The sequence below is a fragment of the Idiotropiscis lumnitzeri genome, chromosome 1 (assembly GCF_059441095.1).
Source record: "Idiotropiscis lumnitzeri isolate Australia: NSW breed Sydney's pygmy pipehorse chromosome 1, RoL_Ilum_1.0, whole genome shotgun sequence".
In the NCBI taxonomy this organism is placed as follows: domain Eukaryota; kingdom Metazoa; phylum Chordata; class Actinopteri; order Syngnathiformes; family Syngnathidae; genus Idiotropiscis; species Idiotropiscis lumnitzeri.
Window position 1 is genome coordinate 23,936,142 of NC_142391.1, and position 26,101 is coordinate 23,962,242.

A 26,101-nucleotide genomic window follows, 5' to 3' on the forward strand; every position below is an offset into this window, starting at 1 on the left:
TCCTGCTGCGGGTGTGACAAAAATATTGCTGGAGTAAGATAATGGTATGTTGGCGCCATGTTCTTTCCTCCTGACTGTGGCATGCGCTCACCGGTTGCAGTGCTGGGGATAGAGATGCTGCCAGTGTGGGCCATCTTTCTCATCACCTTGGCAGGATCGCTGGTGTGCGCAGCCCTAGTCTGGATATTCGTCTGTCCCTGGATGAAGAGGAAAATAGCAAGTAGGTGTACAGAGTCCGCTGTCGATTCGTCAGCTTCTTGCCAAAGCAGTTTATTTTGGAGTTTTTAATGCAGTGCTCTCACATCACGGTTAGTGTCCCTCAGTAAATTGGAATACTTTGTGAAAGTAAATTCATATCTGTGGTTCAATTCAAAAAGTAAAACTGAATTATTTTAGATACATTTGATTTAAGATTTCACAACCAAATCACAATGTTTTTAACAGAAATTTGTTCAATGAATGTGTATACATGTATTACCTTTGGTCATTGTACTACTGAAATAAACATTTCTACAATATTCCGATTTACGGAGATGTACAGAACTTGCACGTCAAGTGAATATTTCTCCCTGATCAGAATTCATGACTTGCCTTTAACCCTGCACACGAGGCCAAGTATCCAAACACACATTGTGACCTGGATGCCAGTGAGGATTATAGGTGACGTTAATCAGGTCATTACTACATCCGCCTAAAATGAATGAGTGAATGGCAGGAGGTTGTGTTTGGTTTGGATGTTGTTTGTGAACTTGACAAGGTTGTTGGGGGAGTATTGCATTGGAATTAGTTGGCTTTGAGCCATCTGAAGGCTGAATTTGTGTACTGTACTGTTTTTATTTTCAGCAGGGAAGCACTCCATAGTTGAACTGAAATTCTGTTCAGGGCGTTCATCTTTTTTTCTCTTTGTGCAGGTCGTCTAAAGAAGGAGCAGGCTTTGTCCAGGATCTCCGACGAGAGCTTGGACAAGATCCCTGAGGAGGAGGAGGAGAGCCCCGTCTTTAAGGAGCTACCCGGGGCCAAGGGCACAGATGAGGCTGTGCTGCCGCTCACTGGGGGCAGCAGCGAGAGGAACGCGCGCACCTCCAACAGCGAACTCACCAATCTGACCAACGGAGGCAGCGTCATGCCAAACGGCCGAGTTTACGGTACAAACCATTCAGTGCAAAACTTGCAAAAGCCACTTGACTGACTCCCATTTTGAATATCCCCATGTAAACAGAGACACTTGACAATGTGGTGACGAAAATAGATGATAACATTTCGACAGGAATAAAGCAGTCAGGTTCCTCCTCGCTCCAAAAGTGTGCTGAGTCTCTTGAGTTTTGCCATGAATGTTTGCCTTGGCAAGTTACATGTCAGATGGACGGACTTGTACACACCAATATGAGTGTATATGCACATGTCATTTTTCCATAGAGACAAAAAAATATAGTGAAAACGCAACTGAGAAATCAATGTTTTCAGGTTGGGCTTGCTTAGCGAGCGTCAACATGAGACGGCTTCGGATTTAAAAAAGGGAAATCCAGGGGTTTTATACAGGTTTTTAAAAATCCGTATAAGAGTCTTGTCAGACACTAAAAAGTGTGGTTTTAGTCTGACTGAACTAAAAATGTATCTTCTAATTGTGTCTAATGGCGTTTGTCGCCCACTTCCTGTTTTATCATGCAGGCCGCACCCACTCAATGACCAACGGCTGCCTCAAGTCGCCCGTCTCTAACGGCAGCTTTAGCTTTGACGGTCACATGCGCAGTGACGGCCAAGTATACCACACGGTGCACAAGGACTCAGGTCTTTATAAAGACCTGCTGCACAAAATCCACCTGGGCCGCATGGACGACAACGACCGTTCTGGCGCCACCGCCGGCCCTCCCGATAATAACTACCGCCTGCTGCGTCGCAACAACAGCTACACCTGCTACACAGCGGCCATCTGCGGGATGCCCGTGCAGCCGCTCATGCGCACGGAGTCTCGCGACGACAGCGAGAAGCTGGTCGGGGAGGGCGGCGGCGGCCGCAGCAACAGCGTGTCCTACTCCAAGAAGCGCATACGCTACGATAGCTACTCGTCGTACTGCAACGCCGTGGCCGAGGCGGAGATCGAAGCAGAGGAGGGCGGCGTGGAGATGAAGCTGGCTACGGAGCTTGAGGGGGTAGGGGAAGAAGGGGGATCCGCACCTGTGCCTCTGGATGACCTGGCTGAGGAGGATCACGAGGAGAAGGACAAGTCGGAGGTGTTTCTGCTTTTCCACTTCCTGCAGATTCTCACAGCCTGTTTCGGCTCCTTCGCCCACGGAGGCAACGACGTCAGGTGCTAATATTGTATATTTATATAAATAATATGTAAATATACCGTTCCGAGTGACCATTGCATGAATCACAAGTGTGGTATTGCCAACTTTTATTGTGCCAAGGCACGTGTCGTGTTCCCCCTGCTATATTGTAGTTCACATGTGAGGTTGCAGGTCCATAGTCGAAAAGAAATATTTTTGTGCAATGCCTCCGGTTGACTTTAACAGTAACCGCTGTTATGTTGGGGAAATCTTTGGTTTATAGCAATTGTTTTTTACTCAGTGTGGTGCCCTCACAGGCAGGAAAGGAGAGCAATATTCACCAAATTGCTGATCGAAGGGTTAAACAGGAGCTTCGGCATTCCACAACACACCACCAGGCTGACGATGATGTCTATTGGCACACAACTATGCTGCAGCACAGTGGTTACTCGTGATTACAGCAGCGTGACTAACCTGAAGCTCCCTCCTGTGCAGTAATGCCATCGGACCTTTGGTGGCGCTGTGGATGATCTACGATCAGGGCGGTGTGATGCAGGACGCCGCCACTCCCATCTGGTTGCTGTTTTACGGCGGCGTGGGCATCTGCGCTGGCCTGTGGGTGTGGGGCCGCCGGGTCATTCAAACCATGGGGAAGGATCTGACTCCCATCACACCGTCAAGGTGAGAGAGGATGCACAGGGGTGGGTTTGGGAGGAGTATTTGGCCAGCATGTGTGGGTATATTTATAAGACATCGGATGGCCATATTTACTGTTTTTAATTTGATTGTGTCATATATATGGCGTGGAGGGTTTTTTTTTTCCATACAGATTATTTACTCAAGATATGACTTTACTTTAGCTTACGTTAGTGGGAGAGTACATACTCGCTTTTCTTTTTCTTTTTGGTGTTTTGCACATTTCTTGTCATTATAACAAGATAGATTAGTGATAGACGACAGTTCTTGGATTTGGGGTCTTTTCGAGCCGCAGGAATGAAACTCATAAACAGAGGAACCCACGTATTCAATTGTGGCTGGTATTATCACCAATTCCAAAGTGGCTTTTAAGATCCTCACGTCAAGATAATCAATCAATAGTCACTCTGTTAAAAGAGAACCATGACTCACATTTTCATTATAAAATGAAAGACTTGAGTTGAATTGAGTATGAGAAATCACATAAATATACACTGTTGTGCTTGGAACCTAAATGAGTCTGTTTTAATGTTACGATTTCAATTAAAGGTCACCTTTAACCATTTTTTAAATAGGATGATTGATGTGCATTTCTAATGAAGCTGCACTAGTTTGTGAATGTACGCTTAAACCTGCAACATTTGTTTGGCCTTCAGACCAAGAATGAAGCGGGAGCGAAATGCTTCATGTTGTTCTATAATACTCTTAAATATATCGGAAGGCCGCAACACATGATGCTCACTCTGTACTGAGACTGAAACACCTCCTTGACCCTGTGTGCCTGCAGGCTCTCGATCGATGTCTGCTTTGCCTTTTACCCTTGCCCTTGTTCGTATTTGTTGGGTGTCTAAATTATGTGTGCCTGCCTCTAGAACATTCTTGTCCAGAATCTTTTAGCCTGTATGTGCGGTAAAAGCAATATGTGTTTCTTAATGTTGACAATTCTTCTTGTGTATGTGCTTTTGTGGGAGCATATTCTTTCCTTAACTGGCTTTATAATTTATACAAACTAATATCTATTATTTATTTACTGTTGTAATTTGAGAAATATGTGCAGTGTAATTTGATGGACCGCTCTGGGCGCAGTTGCTAACTCTCTATTAAGCATGTTGTTGCCTTGTTCCCTCGTAGTTTGCTCATTTGTGCGGTATGCGGTTGCACATCCCATCTTTGGCCTTCCCGTTAGGAGTTTGCATGCTCTGCTCACGCTTACGTGGGGTTTTTCGGGCGTTCTTGAAAGCGTGCATTGCCGACTCTAAATTTTCAATTGGTGAGTTTGAATAATTTGTCAATGTGTCCTACGATTGTCTGGCAAACAGTCCAGGGTGTACCTTGCCACTCGCGCCTAAGTCAGCTGCAAAAGGCTCCAGCTCACCCGTGACGCTGATGGGGATTAAACCCTACGGAAAATGGATGGGTGGTTAGATTTTACTACCTGGCAGGAAACAACAATGGACGCAGCTAATTCAGGCCTAAGGTTTGTTGCTGCCAAAATTGAATGTGACTATAAAATTTAAACTACAACATGGAGTGATGGAAAATAATTGCGGTGAGGTTTCACAGCCATGGGAAGTTAGCGCATTAACATGCCAGTTTTGGGCTACTATCCACTTGGGTGTTTTTAATGAACGATCATTAGGTTGCTTGAACATGCTGGCATGATCACATTTCGCATCAATAATCACAAAGTTGGATTTACGCATCTAAATGATTTATATTTTTCTGTACTTAATTTATTCCTGAACTAGAGATTTTACTGTGGAAAATGTCTTTCCTGCAGTATAATTCTGCACCAAGTCAGTCAATTTTCCCTTTCATCCATCAAGGACATTTCTTTGAATGCCCAGCCCATTAGTCATGAATGTTCAAGGATTCTTTTTTGGCGTGTGCATGCTTGCGTGTGTCGAAGCATCACGAGGGGCTGCAGGAAGTACTTTGGCCTTCTGGGTGAAATAAAGTGTACAAGTGAAGGAGGCCAGGGTCACCACAGTGGCAACACTGGCTTCAGTCCACGTACCAGACGCGGGACGCCAGCCCGACTCGTCCTTTTGTGCTTCCCACTTTTCTTCATTCCATCATGCCCCGACCATTAAATCTCTTAAATCTGCGCTTAATGTTCTTTCTTCTCCCCTCTTCCCTCTTCCCTCCTCATCGGTTTGTCTTGTTTTGTTTTCCTCGTGCCTCACCTCTAAATCTCGTTGCTTCCCACATCGTCTCGCAGTCATTCTCACGGCCTCGCCGTCTCATCGTTTTCCCCTCTTTCTCCATATCTCCTCTTTTTTTGGCAACTTCTTTCCTTCCTTCCTTTTCTTCCCTAATCTCCCCCCTTCCATCAGCGTCACAGCCTGTTGCCAGCGCGCAAAGACAAATTTGCTCTGGTTGGGTGTTCTAAAGGAGCTCCTTCCTCCTGTGTCTGTTTCCATGCCTCGCTGTGTGGGAGCCAGGGCAGGCCAGTGTGTTAATGTGCTTGACTGGTTGTGCCTCTATTATGCGGTTTCGCATTTGTTTGTGCGGACACTGGAGATGCACATTGCAGCTTTATAAAGAGTTTAATAGACGGAAACATTTATTTTCTTCATTGTCAGCAACTGTTGCCGCTCCCACATGGCTTTGCCAGCGAGCCACTGGGAGGAAGAAATGCTCAGCACTTGCACTCCTACAGTTGAACGACAGGCCTTGGATAGATTGTATTCATTATGAAACAATGTTGCTGTGCCATAAAAAGAAAAAAATGCTGCCTTCAATTGATTTATTTTATGACAGCAAGCCATGTATTTCAGTTCAGAAGGTCAGTGTGTCAATGCCTTGCAGTGGTGGAATATCTGGGGAAACTCTAACTTCATCCTACTCAATATTAGCTGCTAGTGTTTGGGTCCATGAGTTTCAAGGAGACGTGAGACGATAGATAACTGAGGAAGGCGTCATGTGATTTGTCATGGTCTATTTGGTGACCAAGTGTGAATACGACGCAAGTGTGAATACGACGCAGACAAGTGTTTTCCGACTGAGGCTTTCTTTGGAATAGCCCACAAAAGCAACATTTTCACCTAAAGTTACGGGAACTCAGTTTGTCAGTCTTGTAGTTCACGGAAGTCAAGCATTCTTATCAAAAAGTATTTTCTCTGCTGTAGACGCCACTCTAAAAAAGCAATATTACCAAAGCAGAGTCGTCTTTCGACCTTGATAAATTGCCCTGGAACTAAATTAAGACAGTCTAGAAAGTCCCTCATTTCTGTGTGATGAAACCGTCTTTTTTCCATCCATCCATTTTGTGAAGCACTTATCCTCTTAGGCTGGGTGAACTGGCGTCTTTACTAGCTGACTTTGGTAAGGATTTGTTTGGCTTGAGAGCCACTGACTATAAATGTGACTGATTGTTGCAAAAATGCTGTTTTATTTTATTTATTTATTTTTTTTAATGTTTCTCGTAGTACATAGTGGAAATGCATGAATCATATGTGAGCTCATAGTGCGCAGAGAAGGGAAGTGGTAAGCTAATCTCATTTTCTCTTAATGTGTGTGTTCAACATATTTTAAATAGCAATTGCGCGACTCACCATGTTCAGCGTGCATGCTTGGAATGTGGTCAGACGGTGCCATCGGCAGCCCCCCTCAACACCGCCCTCAACCCCACACGCTGCGGGCATTTTCAATAAAAAATGTGTCTTTGCTCCTCCTCCTCTCTCCCCCCTCCACAGTGGATTCACTATTGAACTGGCGTCCGCACTCACAGTCGTGTTGGCTTCCAATATCGGAATCCCTGTCAGTACCACACACTGCAAGGTATGACAACCCAGTGGGCCTCTCTCGCTGGCCCCTCAACTCAACCCTTTGTCCTTCTGCAGGATTTGTCCAGGGGCGAGGGCACGCACGCACTTCGTCCTGGGTCACCAGTCATTAGGCTCAAAAGCACACAATTTCAGCCCAAACTACTTTAGCATCATTTCAGGTGGATTGGCTTGCACTTAGATGTTGTTTTTTTTTCTCTTCAAAGTGGAACTTCCAAAGTTTAACACAATCCAACTGCAAAACGTGAAAACAGTCAAACAACTCTGCCCAACAACTTAAATTATGATTGAAGACATGTGTCTGTCACATAACTAGTGCATGGGGTGGGCACAGAAAAATGTAGATGAGGTCTAATTTTTAAGTTTCAGATCGGGTTGATCTAGATCCCTCCCCTTAGTATTTCTATGAGGGTGCATAAAGGCCATTTTGTATAAATGAATGTACATGAGATTAAAAAAAAAATAAGTGTGCAGCTGGAGTCTGGCAGCCCATCACAGATGTGCGTACGGCCCCTCTCCTCTGCCTCTTAACAGGAATCTCGGATCCAGACCGGACCATCCAAGACACCGCAGGTCATCCTTGATGAACCCAGTCCCCTTAAAAAAAAAAAAAAAAACAGCATGGTGTCTCAACCTGTCTCATTCCTCTTTTCCATTTCTCCTTATCAGCACTCGCATGGTTTGGCGTCACTCCTGTGCTTGACTGCGAAGCAGACCCTCCCCCACCACCAAAAAAAGACTACCTTCCCCTACCCTCCCCTACCCTCCCATCCCCACCGCATACCCCACCCTGCCCACCTATCACAACTTGTTTTCCACTTTTTTTTTACCTCTCCCATCTCTCTCCATTTTTTGTCTCTCCCTCTTTCTCTCTCTCTCTCTCTCTCTCTCACTCTCTGTCTCTCTCATATCTGTCTTCACAGCGGATTTTGCATTGAAGTAATGAGTGCGCTAACAGTGCTTGTTGCATCAAATGTGGGCATCCCAATAAGCTCCACCCACTGCAAGGTATCCCAGCCTCTGGTCGTGAAGCCGCGCTTAAACAGAGCTCGGCGTCACGCGTAGATGACAGTCGCCAATCAAAGCTTCACAGTTGCGGTTTTGTTCCTTTGTGCAGTTTTTCCTCAAGACGGCAGACAATTACTGACTGACGTGAATGAAGAGATACTGAGCTAAAAATGCAGAAGTGAATGTGAACTGCATCAAGAATAATCAGACATTTTGTATGTAGCAATAAAAGAACTACATCAGTAATTACACATTTACTAACTATTAATTTACTGTACAGCAGATTGACAAGTTTACATGAATGACACTGGTCAACAGCATGTTTTAATCGCCAAAAACGTGAAAACTCACAAAAAAAGTCAAAAATGTTTGTACTTTTTTGTAGCACATCAAGTTTTTGAGATATTTGCATGTTTTATTATTAAGTTTGACCTGTAAAATTGGATTTTACCATCTATATATATATCTATATATATTTTTTTATAGATATATATATAGATAGATAGATAGTCCAAACAAATTAGGCATTTAATGGTGTTGAACGCTTACACATTTATAAATTCTTACTCAACTAGAAAGGGAAAATTGGACGCTTTTATAAATGTAGACAAGCGGGGGCAAACTGCACAAACGTTAAAACTGGTAGCGGTTAATAGAGCACTAATACGTCAATTTATCAACCTCATCACCTCTCTCACATTAACATTCTTTTCTCATTCCTTAATACACACTTATGGCAAAATGCTTCACTCTTCTGATGTTTAGAGTCATATTACCGTGATTTAATTGATTCAATGATTGTGTCTGGGGAACGCGCTGAAGTTGTCAGACTGAAAGAGGAACGTGGATAATATTGATTTTGTTTTCCAAGCAGCCAAACATTATTTAATTTAATTTAATTTAGTGCCACGCAATGTTGACAGCTTGAGTGGCCGTTCCCCAGGTGGCTTCGATTGATGTGAGGCCTGGAGCTGCTCCATGCTGTGATGATGTGCAATGACCGCTGGCAGGCCGTCAGCGGCACCAAGGTCATATTAGGTTGACGCTTCATCGCCGCGTGCTTCAGATAAAAACAAAATCTTGTTTGGCCTTTGTCATTGCATCAACACATACTGGCACATTGATCCAAAACACAAGCGGCGTGCCAGTGTACACATCCTCCTTGGCTTGTGATCACACCCGCGGTCATTGCACATTCTGGTCATGTGACTTCTTGCATTTGTAAATTTGAATCATTTGATTCTGTGACGGCAGAAAAAAAAGGTGAGTGGATATAGTCTCAATGGAAGTCTGACATGAGCTGCTTGGTGTTGTTATATAATATAAAATAATAAGAAAAGACTGCAAAAAAAAAAACTGAATTTGATGCAACAGAGGTGCTGATTTCAGACTTCCACATTTTACATTTTTACATGTGACAAATTATTTAACCAGCTTGCTCAAACTAACCAGCATGTATGAAATTTAAGTTTGGATGCAGGCTGCGAGGTGTGTACTTTTGTTTTAGCTGAATAAGTAATTATCTTTTTAAAACAAACAAATGAAAAATAATAGTTTTATTTTCATTTTATATGTCATATAATATTTGCACAAGTTATTTATTCATTTAAAAAAATATTTGTTTTTCATTATTACATTTTTTTAATAGACTGAAAATCGCAAATTTTGTTAGAAAATTTTGAAACGCTGTTATTAAGCATGTGAGGGAAATAAGCATTAATTAAATAAAAAATAATTATTGCATGGCTACTGTATAGATTGATAGAATGCAGATGCATTAAATCAGAGAGTGAAATCAGGGATATGTCATTTGCATTGCTAATTACATCTTATTTAAGTTATAGAGAAAAGAAAAAAAGAACAAATTAATTTTAAAAAATTGTCGAATAGGTAAATACTAATACTGAAATTAATAATATTCCATTTTTTTTTAACATGGAAGTTAAACAAAAACTAAGAAATTTGAATGATCGACCGTCACGCCTTTGTTTTATTTCGTAAAGGTTTTAGTGTGGGTAAAAAAAAATTAAGGTAAAAATCTGAGAGAGAAAAAAGCCAGCTTTTGGACAATTTTAAAGGGGATAATATCGGCCAATTAAATCGTCCAGCTGATTAATCAGTTTGGCCATACTCATAATTCTGATTTAGTGTCTCATCATTATGGGACAGTATTTATTTATGTGTTTTAATTTCTCATTATTATGTCTTAATAACTCATAAAATTCACTATAAAAAAAGAAGACAATTTACTTTTCCTATTTTTTATTTATTATTATTCTGGCAGAAACAGGCTACCATAGTAAACCAGGCCAAAATGATTCCAAATTTATGTGTTTCAATATTTAATGTACTTTGTATTTTGATATCAAGATAAAATGTTTGCACAATTTTGGCATATACAGTATTTAAATCGTGCGAGGCCAATTGGTTTTCTTTCCGTTTTAAAAAATAGCAATAGTTAAAAGTAAATTATTTAATAAGGAAATCTGCATCAGTTTAAAGTGTAAAATGTAATCAAATACTATTTATTTTTAAAGGTGAGACTAAAAAGCAACCTGGAGCTCTGTGTGTTGTGTTTGCTAAGCATGTTTCCGCTTTCCATAGCGTGACGGCTGATAGCGTTTTCTCTGGCACCTTGCCTCCTGGTCGTCCTGCAGGTGGGCTCTGTGGTGGCCGTGGGCTGGATCCGCTCTAAGAAGGCAGTGGACTGGCGCCTTTTCAGGAACATCTTCCTGGCGTGGTTCGTCACCGTGCCTGTGGCAGGCCTGTTCAGTGCCGCCGTCATGGCCGTCTTCGTGTACGGCATCCTGCCCTACGTGTGAGGGATGGAGGCGCTGCCGCCGAGGAGGAGGAGGAGGACCTGCGAGTCCGAGAGGAAGGCCACAGAGTTGCTCGCTTACTGGGTTGCTTGAGGTAAAGAAAGCAGGGAGGGGGGAAAGGCTGTGAGGAGGGTTGGTTCACAATCTACAGTACTGTACATACAGCTCAAATTCACATCCCTAAAAATACAAAATGTGGTTGAAGCAATTATTACTCCCACAAACCAACTGTACATAACATTCATATCATTATACGGGATTATGTGTGCTCAACCAACCAGTCTCACGTTAGCCTGCTACAAGTGGAGGAAGTGATTAGAATGAGTATGGAGAGCTGATCAGACTTTCTGTGCTTCTTTATTTTCGATCACGATACCATACAAAAAAAACATGATTCACTACAGAGTTGATTTTTTTTTTGTGTGTGTCTGTTTGTATGGATTTTTAATTGATGTACTACACCATGAATCTGTACTGTAAATACTGACCTTCAAGAGTTTGAGGGTGCGTGGGGTGAAGGGGGAATCATGTTTTGTCATGTTTTTTTTTAAACTGTCGGGAAATGGGTTCTTCTCTGCACCTTTTATCATATTCAGAGTATATTTCAAAACGATATTTTTCTGTGAAATTAATCTATTCGAAATGAGAAGAGAAAATTTCCTCCTTGGTGTAATACCAAGGTAGCCCGATAGGTTGCGGTAGGGCGCCCCTTAGCTGGTTGCCAACCGCCAATCAAATCAAAAGAAGAGGACCTATTGGCTGCGAGTGTAAAGGCGGCTGTATTTGAAGAATATATATAAAAAAAAGAAAAGGTGATTCGTTCAAGACTCACCGTGCCAAAGTCAACTATTTTAATCGCCATGACGACTTTTTAAAAGGTAAGGTGCAGCGAGAAGCCAAAACGCTACAAAAATGCTTATATCTGCCTTGTTCTCGTTTTTTTCCTCCTTTCCGTTTGGTATCACGTGACAAATGTGCTCAAACGAGATGCCTCAATGTGTCATATCAAAACGATAGTACAGTATTATTTTTATGATTAATATGAATATTAATATGAGAGCTTACTGTATCTTATCACGTGTGTAGCTCCTCCAAACCTGCTGTTTGACTTCTAACAAGTAGAATGACCTCACCAGTACTGATCATCACCAGCTTTTTAACTGGGTCACGTGACCTCTAGATGAACATGAGCGTTGATATTTCGTTGTTTTTAATTTATCTGAACAAAATCAAGTTGCTTGTGGTGTTTTTTCGTTTATTTTATTATTCTTTTTGCTTCTCTATTCCGATTTTATTTCCGAATATGAACAAATCTTTGCTTACGTGGTAGCCACTTGCCTTTTGTAACACGCCGTGTTGCTCAATATTTTCGTACTATGGTGTTTACATTGTAAACTACCAACGAGTATTAGGGCCTTTCTGAGAAGAAAAAATATATAAATATATATATATATACATGTATATATATATATATATATATATATATATTATATATATATATATATATATATATATATTATATATATATTATATATATATATTATATATATATATATATATATATATATACATATAATCACACTACGAGATTGAAGTCATAATTTTACAAGAATACCGTTGGATATTTTTGTAATCTATAAGAGACACTATTCAAAATTTAAAATACAGTAACAGTACACTAACTATGACTTAGTAAAAAGAAATGTTGCATTTCTCAGAAATATAAATAATTTATCACTTATATGACTTATCTCCCATAGAATTACAACATAAGTATTGAAAATAACTGACTTTACTCTTGGAAATATCCAACTTTTTCTCAAAACGTTTGAAAGACAATCTAACTTTTTTATTGTCCAACTTTTTCATTGTCCAACTTTGTGATAGTATTATGCCAATAAATATCCAACATTATTTTCATAATAAAAATACTTCTAATAACTTTTTTTTATATACACAACCTTATATGCGTAATGTTAACAGCAAATCTAAAAAACATACAACTTTATTCTTGTAATCTTACAACTAGAACTGTACTTAAAATTTGGAAATATACTTTTAAAAATTTACCATTTGAACAAAAGAATGTGACTTTAGAACAACACATATTGCGACTTTAATTTAGAAATGTGACTTTTTAACTAAAATATCCAAATTTATTTTTGTAACCTTACTTTGATCTCAAATGAACACCTTTTCCCTCATATATATACAACTTTATACTCGTGATATTATGTCTTTAATCTCGAAATTATACAACTGTTTTATATAAAAAATGCAAGATTGTAATGTCTAATCTTGTCTTGAAAATATACAACTTTATTCCTGAGTTCGACTTTTATTTCGTATTGAAATACTTTGTTTGGTTTTGGCAGTTTGGCCCTATCACTCGTTGTTGGTATCCATTTCATGACTGGAAAAAAAAAAAAAGAAAATATCAAATTGCCTCACGATGCCATTGAGCGTTTTCACACGAACCAGAAGTGTCTAGCGAGAGAGAAGAAATATTTGTGTTATTTTTGTAGCTGCCGCGCCACTAACCATCCCCACGGCACTTGAAAGTTGCAACTAAAAGAGTTTAATGAGAGCGCTTTCATCAAAACTATATATTTTTCTACAATATTTTAACCAGGGACGCGCGTCAGCTGCTCATAGTTTCAAACGGAACCTACCATGTTTGTGTTTGGATGTTGTGGACGATGACTTACTTTGTAATTTTGTTTCCCTCTTGCATGGGGAAATAGCGCAGGCCTGCGACCATCTTGCTAGCATTAGCCACTTAGCCAGTGGGACAAAAATGGAGAGTAAACAGTTACCATACATGATGATAAAAGATAAACTGGAGAGCGGACACGATATTTTACTGGCCGTTACTGATTGGTGTGTGCGTGTGTTGGGTGTGGAGGGGGCGGTTCTGTAATTACAGCAATAATGGAACTGAATGGTGTGGCACATGTAAAATAAAAAAAATACACAATATGGGAAAAAGTTTAACTGGACCGTATGAGTTGGGACATAACCTTTGTGTGTTTTTGTGCGTGTGTGCATGTGTGTGAGGGGTGGAGAGGCTCAAATACAGCAATAATGGAACAGAATAAATTGTCAGTCGCGTGGTCGGAATTAGTTAGCATTTGTAAAAGGACATTTGTTTGCCACCAACTAGCGTAGGCTCATAATAACATGCTAATATCCCCCCCCCCTTTTTTGTTTTGTTTTTTGTTCGTTACTCCCACAACCATTTGGTGATTTTGTCTTTGAGCAATGTCAGCCTTCAAAAGTCTAACTGGACGCATGGCCTAATCGGCAGTAAATATCGGCCTCTGGTGGCACCGTGCGATAAAGAGAGCCGAAAAATGAAAAACTTCAGAGCAATGAATTTTTACAAGAAACTGGTACTGTGAGCACTCAGAAAATGTAACACACATTCATTGATTTTTAGATTTTTCACACATTTCTCCTGAAGAAAGGTTGAACATTCATCATTGTAAAAAAACAAAAAAAACCAATACTGTACAAATCATGTTTAAAAGAACATTTTTAGTGAAAAGATGTTCCAAAAGTTATAACTGCCACAATTTTTAGTGGGTTCTGGATTTTTGGGGCATATTATTTTACATTTCGGAATTCAAATCCAACAATTTATTATTTATTTATATATTTTTTTTACTTTAAAAAAAAAAAAGTAAAACTTGTGAAACCTGTTTGCGAAGGTGATTAACTGATTACGGGCAGGTTTTGTCCCACTGTTTTTCAGTTGTGGATTTTTGGACATTTCTTTGGAAATTTGAACAGCGGATCAAATTTAGATTAACGGCCAAAACGGGGAAAAAAAATAATACTTAGTGACACTTTATGGGAAGTGACTGTTTACAAGTGTCACATCTAAAATCAATTAGGAAAGAAAAATCATTGGGATCTGGATTTTTTTTTACACATTTTTCCATGAAATATTTCAATTTGACTATTTCAAATTCCTCGTTGAACCTGAAAACTGAAAAGAAATTTCTACAAAGATGAAAAGGAGAAAATGAACTATTTTGTCTCATCCTCACAAAGTAAATTTTTTTTACCCCAGATTTCGAGTTTTATTTACTTGTGGATTTTTTAAAGGATATTTCCCCTTTTTTTATTTGTTTTTAAAAATTTAAATTTTAAGGTCTGAGTGTTCATTGTCTGAGCAAAATAACACAAACTAACTCTCGAAACAAATGACTCGGCTTGGTAGAAATTAGCACTCGTCTCATATGATCACCTGTAGAGGGCGACATTTCACCGGTGCGATCTCAGTAATCTTTGGTTGACCTCAAAGTCGAACAACCGGAGGGACGGAATGTGCCAATTTTTTTCCCTTCTGCTTGCTCGAAAACGTTGCTCGCTCCTAAACGCGTAGCTCCGCCCATCCCACAGTGATAGACCCTCCCCCCTAATGTGTGTGTTGCGTGTGTGCGCGTGTGGGGGTGTGTGTGTGTGTGTGCCGTGGAGTTGCCAATTTGAGCGTGATTGACATGTGTGCATTGTCGTGGTAAAACGTGATGGTCCCGTCCCAGTTCTCTGCCGGCCTGCGGGCTTTTCCGGCTCCTTGTCGTCTTTTGAATGTTTAGCGCTAATTCCTGTCCGCTCGCTGCATCACGTCTAATGTGTGGATTTAATAAACAACAACAAAAAAAGAAAACTGTAGCCTGCTTCAACAAAATCTTGCTCTGATTTGCTTCTATCGTACTGTAATGTCTTTATTTAAGATTTTAGTGAGGAAAAACAATGTCTGCATTTACACTAAATTATGGGAATTAAAATTACAAAGAACACTTAGATGTTACCGTTGTGTGTCTTTCTTCTTTGTGACTTCTTACATGCTGTGATTTCCCATACACCCTGCACTGGTCAACAGCCAATCGCAGGGCACATCAGATAAACAATTATGAGTCCTTAGATTTGCATTTTTTTGTATTTTCGTGGATCTTTCCAACATAGTTACTTTAATAGTTTTCTCCCATCTTGCCAGAAGACTGTTCAATTATATTTTTAAGAATTAAGTTTTGTGCGATATGAAGGCAAAAAAGAAAAAAACATGAAAATGTTCTAAAGATAAAGACTTAAAATTAGAATAAAGTCATAATTTTAGGAGGGGAAAAGTCTTATTTTGTAAACGTCTTTTTTTTTTTTTTACATTGTGTGAAGTATCGTTACATTTTTTTTACGAGAAATGTGATTTTCTGAGAAAAGTCCTACTTTTTGAGATACGACGTAATATGAGGAAAAAGTTGTAGTATTACAAAAATTAAAAAGCTTGTGAACTGTGGTGCAGGAGTTGGTATTGTGGGCAAAAAAGAGCTCAATATTACAGAAATAAATTTGCATTAAGACACATTACTGGAATAGAGTCATATCATGAAAACATATAGCAATAAATTTGCCATATGAGGGGAAAAAGTCTTATTACAGCAATCAAGTCATAATATGAGAAAACTCGTAAAAAAATAGTCAGACAATATTGTGAGCAAAGTCTTGTAATCGAGTAAGAAAACTATATATATTTTTAAGATGTACTTTTACCAATTAACGTTGCAATAGCACAAAAATGCAACCTGGCAAGAAGGAAGCTCAGACATAAGAGTCGTGAATATGACAACGTCATAACAGATGAGACGTTACGATTACAAAGTTTTTGAAAACGTCAACATTTTACAAAGAAAATTGCAATATGACTTATTTCTCTTGATGTAAATGTAAAATGAGTAAAGATTAAGAAAAGATTGATTTCATTAAATGCTACCGATATTTCAAGCTGATGTTATGAATTATTCAACCACGTCTCACATGGTCTGTTTCTCCTGAAACTATTTCACTTTTAAATCGAGGTGTATTCATGAGAGGAAGCCCCCAAATGCATTTAAACGGCACTTTAAGACAAATTGCACTCGAAGTTCAATATGAAGGATACATTTACTTTTCGGTTGCATTCATGTCTGAAGTTCTGTTTTAGTGAGTCATAATTCATGTGGGAAATGAATCTTGCAGGCAGGCGGCGATTTATAAGCATCAGCCCACACATCTTCATGTTTTTTAATGCACCCTTTTCGCTGACAGAACTTTTGGAGTTGATATACTTTGTGTCCACCACCTCTTTGCTTATATAATGATCCATTTAAATCACTAACAGGCCATTGAAGCGTAAAGGTTTCTGGGAAATGGAGTCCTCATAAGTGGAACTTCAGCATTCGCGTCACCTACTGCACTGGCCTTGTACGATAAATGTAAAATTAATATGCTTTATGACACACACACACACACACACCGAACACACTTCCAAAACCATATGCACACACAGAGTGAGAGTGCGGTATTTTGTTAGTTGCTTTCCATCCAAAACATGTTTATTGTGGTCCACACTGAAAGGTCGCCTGAGCCCGCAAGTTCATACATTGCACGTCTTCTTCATGAGGCCTGACACACATCCATCGGAGAGAAGTTAGCAGATGGGGAGGGATATAAGAGCATACAGGGGGGGTGTTCCCTTCACTTCCAGGCGTGGAGACCGCACACACACACGCACACACAAAAGGTCAGAGTGAATGGTTGTTTGATAAAAAGTCTTTTAGTGTGTCCAGTCAGAAAGCCGGGTGTCACAGGAAGAGGGGGACACAGGTGCGGCTGTCAATCAAAGTGTGTGTACATGAAGCTTGATCATGCGTATTAGCTTGTAACAGCAGTTTTTTTCTCTGCCTCCTTTCGTGGCCAGCGTGTAGTTAAGTGATTATCAGCTTTAATATAGATTTGTTTTGCTTTTTTTTTTTTTTTTTTTAATAGATTTATATAGTTCTCTCACATTCACTCGTCTAACTCGTATTTCACGTACACGGACAAGGGAGAGGGAGGGGCCGAAATGACAAAATCAGTGAGGAGTAAAAAGAAACAAAAAAAAGGGTTTGGGAGATTTCAGTTTTTTTTGTTTTTTTTTTGTTTTTTGCTCCATCAAAGGGATGGGGCGGGCGGCTCTTTCTTGGGAGGGGGGGTGGCGGCACTGCTCTCTTTGAGGTTGAGGTTCTCCAGCGCCACGTCCAGCGTCATCACCTCCACGCAGCCCATGGACTGAAAGTCGGCAAAGTTGCACAGCGACCCGGGACGGCGGCGGCGGCGGTGGTGGTCGACGATGTCGTCGTCAATGTCGTGGTGGTGGTGATGGTGGTCTGCCAAAAGCGTGGACAGCAGCAGCTCCGTCACAAACAAGCTCCTGTCCGCCCACTGTGCCTCGCACGCCTGACGCTCCGCCTCGGACACGCGCGCTTCGCTCAGCCTGCGGACAGAATGGAGTTCATAAAATAAATAGGAATACATACTCGTCATACTCTTAACTTAGGGCAATAAATCCTGTTCCTCGAGGGCTGGTGTCCTAAGGGAGTTTACCTACATCAATTAGAGAAGTTTCGTAAATTACACTTGAGAAAATACCAAACACGTGTGACGTAAACATAAGTCGGATTACATCAGTAATGGAAACAAAAATCTGTTGCTTTATCGCATCAACGTTTTCATCTACTTCACCTCTTAAGGACTGAATTTATCCAGACATTATATCAATAAATATATTTAAAAAGTAAAACCTACTGACCAACCAACATGAAGCAGTTTGTTTGCATACTACTTCCATTGTGATTTAAATTCAATTCATCATTTGTCTCTAATGATTAAAAGAAGCTGACCTGCTGAGTAGAAAGTGGGAGCTGTGCGGCGTGTGTTGGGCGGGGCTCTCCGAAGGTCCGGCGTTGGTTCCGGTGTTGCTGTTGTGGTTGGCGCTCAGGTTGGGATTGTGGGCGGCAGCAGTCGAGTTGGCGTTGAGGATAGCAGTGGCGCGCCCGCCACGAGTGGCATTGCGCGCCATCTCTAGCTGCTGGCGCGCCGCCTGCGCTTGCTGCCGCTCAAGCTGGAGCTGCATCTGGAGCTGCTGCAGCTGCGAGGCAGAGGGGCCTGAGCTAAGTTGGCCGCCTGCCGAGCGCCGCACGCCCGACAGCTGTGATAAAAGCTCTGCGGGGAAACGGAAACAATTCGTTGAAATGCGCAGGAATTTATGGGAATAAACCAGAAATGTACACATTTTCATAGTTGGCATTTAACAGTAACGAGGAAAATTAGTCAAGTAAAACGATGACATGGCACCCCCTTTTAATATAGAGACCAGGAAGCAATTTAATGCAGGGGTGGGCAAACTTTTTGATTGGCGGGCCACAATGGGTCCTAAAATTTGACAGACGAGCCGGCCGGAGCAGATGGATGGAGTGTTTTGGTAAACTCACCTCATCGGAGGAAAAAAATTCATTTAATTTAAAATGAAAGTGAACAAAAGCATTATAACAATATGTATGTCTTTGAAAAACCACAGTAAATAGAAAAGAAAACATTAACAAGGTTTATTCATTGAATTTTTTTCAAGTTCGGGGGGCCAGACTAAAGTGTTTAACGGGCCGCATGTGGCCCCCGGGCCGTAGTTTGCACATGGCTGCTTTAATGGCTAACTGTGATCGCTTGATGGCAGCAGTTGGCCTCTTTGAATAAAAACAGGAAGCAGAAGAACAACAGAGGAGAATAGCATGGTGAGAGAATGGCAAAACGAAAGTGATTGAAAAAATATAAGCAGCTCACGATCGAGTAATGCCTTCGTCGTGTACACCAATTATTGGTGACAACAAAGGCGAAGAGGAATCAAGGGAAGTGGAGATTTTTGAAAGACTGCTCGTCATCTGGGAAAGACTAACCAATTATATGACGATGCCGATTCAGATTCATCGGATGAGTACTTTCTATTTGCATCATCTGATAACATCGCAGCGTCATCCCCAGAAATATCCCCAAAAAATATCATTATTAACTTCCTGGGACACTAACGTGTAGCATTTTGCAAATTGTTTCTGCAAATCGAGTGCTGACAATTGGATTATAGTATCGATGTGATGCCGTGAGAATTCAATGACTTGGATGGATGGGAATATTCACAATCATGCGTCTGCTTGGAATTGGCTGGCACTTGAAGGATTGTTTGTCTTTTCGCATAACGCTTGGCACTGAAAGAGTTTATACAGAACTAAAATATACATTTTAGCATAATCCTGATTTACAGTAGAATATCTGCACTATTCCTAATCAAACGCACAGCATCAAATGAGGCACTTCTGAATAACAGTAGACAGAGTTTGACATCCCCGACTTCCCTTTGACACGTTAAGGTCATGTGGACAACATGGCTCTGCTGCTGCATTTGGAATGACTTGAAGAGGCAGCACACAATACACTCTTGCTCAATGGCTCAGCGGCTGGCAACGAGTCCCATGAGCCTCATGATGGCTGCCCTGGCGTGCACAGGGAAAAGTCCAGCCGCTCACCCCCGACTAAAATTGATTCCTGCTAATGCACCAATAAGTACATGATGGTTTGGTTTGTGACGCACCTGCGATGGGGTCCATGGCCTCCCGGCTGTAATTGGAGCTTTGAGAGGAGTTCTGACTGGTTGAGAGCCCTCCAGTGGTGTTGCTGGTGAAGTGCATGTTTGACCTGCGGGCGCGGGGGCCGCCCAGTCCGCGCCCAGGGTGGAACATCCGCCTCACGTGCCGCACGCCGCTCGACTCGTCGTGAATAGCGCAGTTAAGGAAGCATTGAAATCATTTGCTTCCCTATTCTTAGTTGGATGCTGCAAAGTATAATAGTAATTGTTGAAGAAAAAAAAAAGTCCCGAACAAGGTTTGGATTTCAGTTGCGCTTTTGTTGTGTTTGAGGAATGATTTACTTGTTTTGCAGTTGACCGTGCCCCTGGTCCAATATTTTTATATGTTTGTAGCATAGTACACTAAAGCCACATCCTGTACTGCGGCAAGAGCTAATGTGACACTGGCATCGTGATGTTCGTGCGTGATTTTCTTATAATACTCTTTACATTGAACAAATCTCAAAAGTGCTATATTGTGATATTCACACAGTCGTTATCAGTGCATGATTGAACATGACAGCACAAGGAGGAATTTGCCCTAATTCTCTCATTTTTCTGTTCCACAAAGCGTTATGGTCCAAAGATGGCAGCAAACGGGCGATTCAAATATCCTCTGTAATTTGGTTGACTGGAAGATGACATGCAAAAGACGTGATCAGTGATGAGTCGACTTCACTCTTTAAACGGTAAGGGCCATAATCGTTAGGGATTTTTGTTTCTGCTTAGATTTTATTTCATTCTGCCTTTTTAAATGTTCAAAATGATCTGTTTTGGTTTAGTATTACTATTAGTTTTATTAACAGAGTTTTTGTCAAGTGCAAAATGAAGAAAAAATTTTTTTGTATTGTTCGTAAAGTAAACTCCAATTCTCAGACAACTGTTTGACCGTTCTTCTGTAGCGACGGACGGAGAGAGCGATAGCAAAATGAATGAATTTAAAATTAACCTGAAAGCTCATGCATGATAATTAGTTTGATATTTATAAGTTTCATAAACCTAAGCTGTAGTTTTAGTTCGGTTTTTTTTAAATGCATTTTCATTATTTAATTTAATTAACAATTACTTAACTTTATTATTTAATTAACTTTATATAATTTTTTTCCCTTTAATTTTTATTATTTATTTATTTATTTTGCAACCATACAGTGATTTTAAAGACGTCACGCTCACATTGATGCGGTACAACCAATCTTTGGCGTTATTTTGCACTATCCACATTTGGAACAGGCCCAATTGACATCTGAAGCTATCCAAAGCCATGCAGATTTTTTTTATGACTTTAGAGAAAAATATATACATAATTCACTTCATGCAGTGTAAATGCTGCTTTAAATACAGTTTGTAGCTGTTTAGCTTGTGCATCTGACTCATTCCAACAAAACTTATTCCGCATTCACACACTGAGTTATTCGCACAGATCAACACAGTAGCTCGGCTTGCTCTTTTAATGCTTCGCCACAAAAGCATTTTTCCCGCTGCCGCATCTAATTCAAAGCGCTTTGATAAACAGACTGCCACAATGCAGCCCCCAGAGAGGAGCACTGCCACGCGCAAAGCAAACGCAGACGAGTTGAGCCTTCAAAGTGATACAGACCGATGCTTCACGTTTGCATCTGCAGGATTGACATGATCTCTCTCTTTCTCGCTCTCATTAAAGCCTTGTACACCTGTGGGGGCATTTCAAAATATTTTTATTTTTAAGTAGCAGTGATGGGCTATATGAAATTAGATAACATCATCATGCTGTTGCTGTCACCTTAGATCAGTTTGCAGTAAAACTTATAACGTTCACTGTCTTTTACGCACCCTTTCCTCCTGGCTCACTGCCATCGCACCAACTTACTTCTACAAAGAGTGGCGTGTGAGTTTGTAGTATCTAGCACTGACTTTTTTGAGAATCAAATTATTCAAGTCGTTTGATTAATCCCTCAATACTAGTATGAACCATAAATAAAGCAAAGGGGCTCACACCTAAATATTATACTCGCCATACATACCACAGACAGTAGGACCCGTCGAAATGCTGTGGTGGTGGTTAAAAAAAAAAAAGGATATCAGGTCTCGGGGTGCTCGGTGTTCAAGTGTGAGATGAGCAGCAAAATCGTCTGTCACATGATTGGGGTCTCCGCCGGGCAGTGCTGCACATATGGGACAGATCTGCAGCACAATAAAAAAGACGTGAAGTCAATGAATGAGAGTACCCATGCTGCTAGCTTTAATAATTGTGAATCGCTGTGACATTTCGAGGGGATTTTAAGATATGGGATTGACCATCACCAGGCTGCCTTTACATAAGAGACATGTTGAGAAGCCTGCTGTTGCTCGATTTAGTAACAGGTGGCTTGTCCATTTCAGAGGACATTTCCTTTGGAGATACCTCTGCTTTTAAGTGAACGCCAAAATAATTGGTTCATTATCATTGGTTACAAACAATACTTTACATGCACATCTTGACTTGTAATATATTCCATGCAGATGGAGGAAGGTGTCTATGACAGGGAGGCCTTTACTCAACAACACATTTGGAAGAAGATTAAACAATGTCAGCAGTATGTTGTTATATGTCAAGTGAAAGTGGAAGAACGACATCTTTAAACGGAGATAACAGTTAGGACCCATTTATGACTTTTTAACACAAGTACACTCATCTCAAGTAAAATATGCTCGCTAAAGAACTCTTAAGAGCAATGTGCCATCGATGTCAAGAAAAAGGCTAAAGTGTGACGCACATTGACAACATACAGTGCCTTCTAAATCTAATCCACATTCTCAGACTGGTGTTGTAACTCTGCAAGGGAAGATTACGTTCCACTCTGTGAATTGCGTCTTGAGAGTGCCGTACCACTTCAGTGGAGGTCTCCGTATGCTCCGCGGCCACGTGCTCCTGCAAGGACATCTCGGTGTAGCCCATTCGGCCACAGTACGGACACGTGAAGGCCTGGGGCTGCTCCACCGAGAACGCTTCTCCGCCGTAATACAAGTCTGTAGGCAGAGAGGACGAGGCGTTATGGGTCTGTTCTCTGCAGCCTTTTATTTGTTCATTCATTGACTTGATGATGCCCCAAATGAGCAACACACACAGAGTACGTATTCAAAACGCTTAACAACAACAATCTATTCCAAGACACGCCCACCATACTGTCACGTCATAAACTTACAAACTAATTCCCAATTTTAGGACCGACTGACACATTCTGCCGCCGCCTAATTAGACAGCATGCCGGCGGTACTCACCAAAATCGACCCGTGTCAATATACACTGCATGGGGTGCTCCGTGGTGTGTCTGGTGGTGGTGGCGCCGCTCTCATAGCACGACGCGCACAGGTCGTAGTCGTAGCAGATTAAACATTTGTAGCGTCGTCCCCGGAAGTTGCCTTTCAAACACGCATCGCAGCTCACGCCTGAGGACACAAACATGGAAGGAAAAACCCTATCAGGTTTTTTTTCTCCAACAGATTTGAAGACCTATTTGAAGCAAATCTTTTAGAAATAATGACCATTTTACCATTCATGCGTTTTTATTGTTGATTTATCAGAAAAATACAGGCTATGTGAAGAAGCCCCATTAAAATAAAGGTGGACATCCGCCGACCAAGCCACGGTCAGGCATATCGAAAGCAGCCATCTTCAGGAACAGTATTTATTACACATTAACACATAGGTGGATTATATTATTGTCAATGTTTTATGTTATGTGTTCTGTTGTATTATTGTTGATATTTTTATATTATGTTGTGTCAAGTGCTTTGTTGCAGCTGCAGCCCTTGTGAAAGTGCTATATAAAGACAGATGGATTGTGTTGTATGTATAATAAAAGGCAAAGACATTTAACCCCCACCACAGAAAAAAAATAGGCCACCATTTCTCTCTGCTGTAAAATTAAAAGTACCATAAACCATTGAAATGTTCTGTCAAATTATCAGAATTGTTAAGGCACCAAAAATACAAGTTATTTTGTTTAATGATAGATAGTTTTAATTAATCATCCGATTAATCATTTAGCTGAATTTTATTCTGCCTAATTTATCAGAATGAACCGACAAAAAAAATCCTGATAGAGCATGCTCTACAAATAATGGCTCACAAACAATACAAGATATCAACAACATCCAGCGCAATTAATGTACAAAACAAATCACGCGACCCTTGACTAGACCAGCCGAAAGTCACCTTCTTTACATACTGTAATTGCTGCCGCATGCGGACAAGGACAGCCACAGCATTTATTAACCTTCTACCAAATGCTGGGGGGACAATAAAACATAAAGACACTCACAGAACTCACACAGAAGTTGCTGTCAGCCACAGCAATATCAGACACTCCAGTACCAAAGGCAGAAAATCGCTATACAAGTGACAGCCCATTTAACAGATTTTCCGAAGTCACACGCCTCCCTGCCTAGCCCCGCCTCTTAAAGGCATATGCATGCATACAGCACAGTACATTAAAGACTATTTTAATACACTAATATTTAAAAGGGTACAACAAGAATGTTTTTATATAGTCCAGACATGGCTGACTTTAACTTCTTGCGGGTGAGTCGGGAAATATGTTAGTTATACCTGCAAAAAGAAAATGAACACATTTAAAATACAGACAGTTTTCATGGTGATTATTCCGACATTGGGTCAGAGTTTGCACATTTGCATTGCACATTACTGTATTTATAACTTGGGTTTAGCTGAACTGTCAATGTCCTGACACTCGGAGAGGAATTCAAACAGTGTACACGTTACTTTAGAGCCTAAGTAAGCGGCCTTACAACAACTAAAGTCCCAGGTTGCGATTTCCAATTCCACTTTTTTAGAATTTAAAACGGCTCCCCTCGTCATGTGAGTCGGACTGGTGTAAATATTACGGCCAGACTTTTTGAAGCCCGGGCAAGGTTGGCCGCAAGGGCATGCTTGTGCTGAATATCTGCCACACATTAGCTCTCCAAGCTGAAGGTATTCGAGGGCCAACTTTATAAGCGTAGGAAGGCGACTCGATATAAAGCGAGGCCAGCGACGTGCGAGGAGCCTCGCCCCCCAATCGCAGCAGCCTATTCTCGGCATTCACCCCCGCCTTTCCCCCTCCTCGCAGCCCAGTGTGGTGACCATAACCAACCCGGAGCCTGGCTTCTATTAGCCGCCATGCTAACGAAAGCGCGTTAGCGCCACTTAGCAAGACGTTCTATGGCTTCTTCCGCCTATTTGACAGCATCTTCTCCGGCTCCAGTTATGATTAAAACACACACGTCGGTCATAATTTCGCCATTAAACTTGGGGCCATTCGTGTCTACTGGTTAGTCATCACGCGTCCGCGCTGCTAACATTGCCCCAGCGACTACTAGTAAAGCATTCTCGGTTAGCTTCGCTTAGCCGGTGTTGCTTCCCCCCCTCCACCGCACCGTCAACGTTTTGACAAACGCCGACCTTGCTGCCTAAATCGGCGCCGAGTTTCTTACCTTCATGACGGGACATTCTACGAAGCCGAAAGCGGCCCCGAGCTCGGGCCTGACTCGCAAAACTGAAACAAGGAATATATTAGTGAAGAGAAGGAGAAGCCGGGGCTGGCTGGCTGTCCCTGGCCTCTTCCCTCATGAAGGATCCGGTGAGCTGCTGCCCTCCCTCCGTCCGCCTCCTGCTGTGTCACCGCTCGGCTCATCGTTCATCCGGACGCAGGATGGCGATGTTGTCACTGCTATGGAACCACAACCTACCGACCGCCATCAACGAGGGACTAAGCCATGCTACAAATAGAATAGAATCCGGAAAAAAGATGGAGAAAAAATAAATATTATACAAAAATATTGAGGGGAGAAGGCGGTGGGGGGCTGTCCTCTAATATGCAATTCAAGGGTGCCAAAATGCGGCAACTGTAGTTTTAAGTTGTAATATCACCATTCACCACCAGATGGTAGACATAGCTTAGTTTTACCTACACCGGACCTATACTGCAACGTGAGTACAACCTATTTTTTTTGTTTTGCGGATTGTGACTACTATGCAGGACACACATCTATCCATCCATTATCTGAGCCACTTCTCACAAGGGCCGCAGG

At 41.2% G+C, this 26,101-nt stretch overlaps 2 protein-coding genes across 7 annotated transcripts in view; one reads left to right on the forward strand and one right to left on the reverse strand.

Annotated features, from left to right (window-relative positions):
• The window catches only part of slc20a2 (solute carrier family 20 member 2), a 40,398-nt gene extending 28,584 nt beyond the window's left edge, over window positions 1-11,814 (forward strand). For 5 of the 6 annotated variants that reach the window (XM_088290776.1, XM_088290811.1, XM_088290784.1 and 2 more), the window contains exons 6-11: window positions 101-220; window positions 912-1,145; window positions 1,669-2,308; window positions 2,766-2,951; window positions 6,665-6,749; window positions 10,420-11,814. In XM_088290776.1, coding sequence (XP_088146902.1) covers window positions 101-220; window positions 912-1,145; window positions 1,669-2,308; window positions 2,766-2,951; window positions 6,665-6,749; window positions 10,420-10,584 — 1,430 coding nt within the window. In that variant the 3' untranslated portion in view covers window positions 10,585-11,814. Of the gene's footprint in view, window positions 1-100; window positions 221-911; window positions 1,146-1,668; window positions 2,309-2,765; window positions 2,952-6,664; window positions 6,750-7,677; window positions 7,763-10,419 lie in introns of all 6 variants that reach the window. The other variant, XM_088290820.1, reaches the window with a different exon arrangement.
• A 5,540-nt stretch (window positions 11,815-17,354) lies between these two features.
• On the reverse strand, window positions 17,355-25,754 carry LOC148343871 (E3 ubiquitin-protein ligase KCMF1-like). Its single transcript, XM_088290839.1, has 7 exons — window positions 25,505-25,754; window positions 23,291-23,458; window positions 22,899-23,038; window positions 22,112-22,213; window positions 20,021-20,201; window positions 18,282-18,603; window positions 17,355-17,875 (listed from the first exon to the last, which is right to left on the reverse strand). Exons 1-7 carry the CDS (start codon window positions 25,518-25,520, stop codon window positions 17,554-17,556), a joined length of 1,251 nt encoding a protein of 416 aa, XP_088146965.1. The 5' UTR covers window positions 25,521-25,754; the 3' UTR covers window positions 17,355-17,553.
• Between the last annotated feature and the right edge of the window lie 347 nt (window positions 25,755-26,101).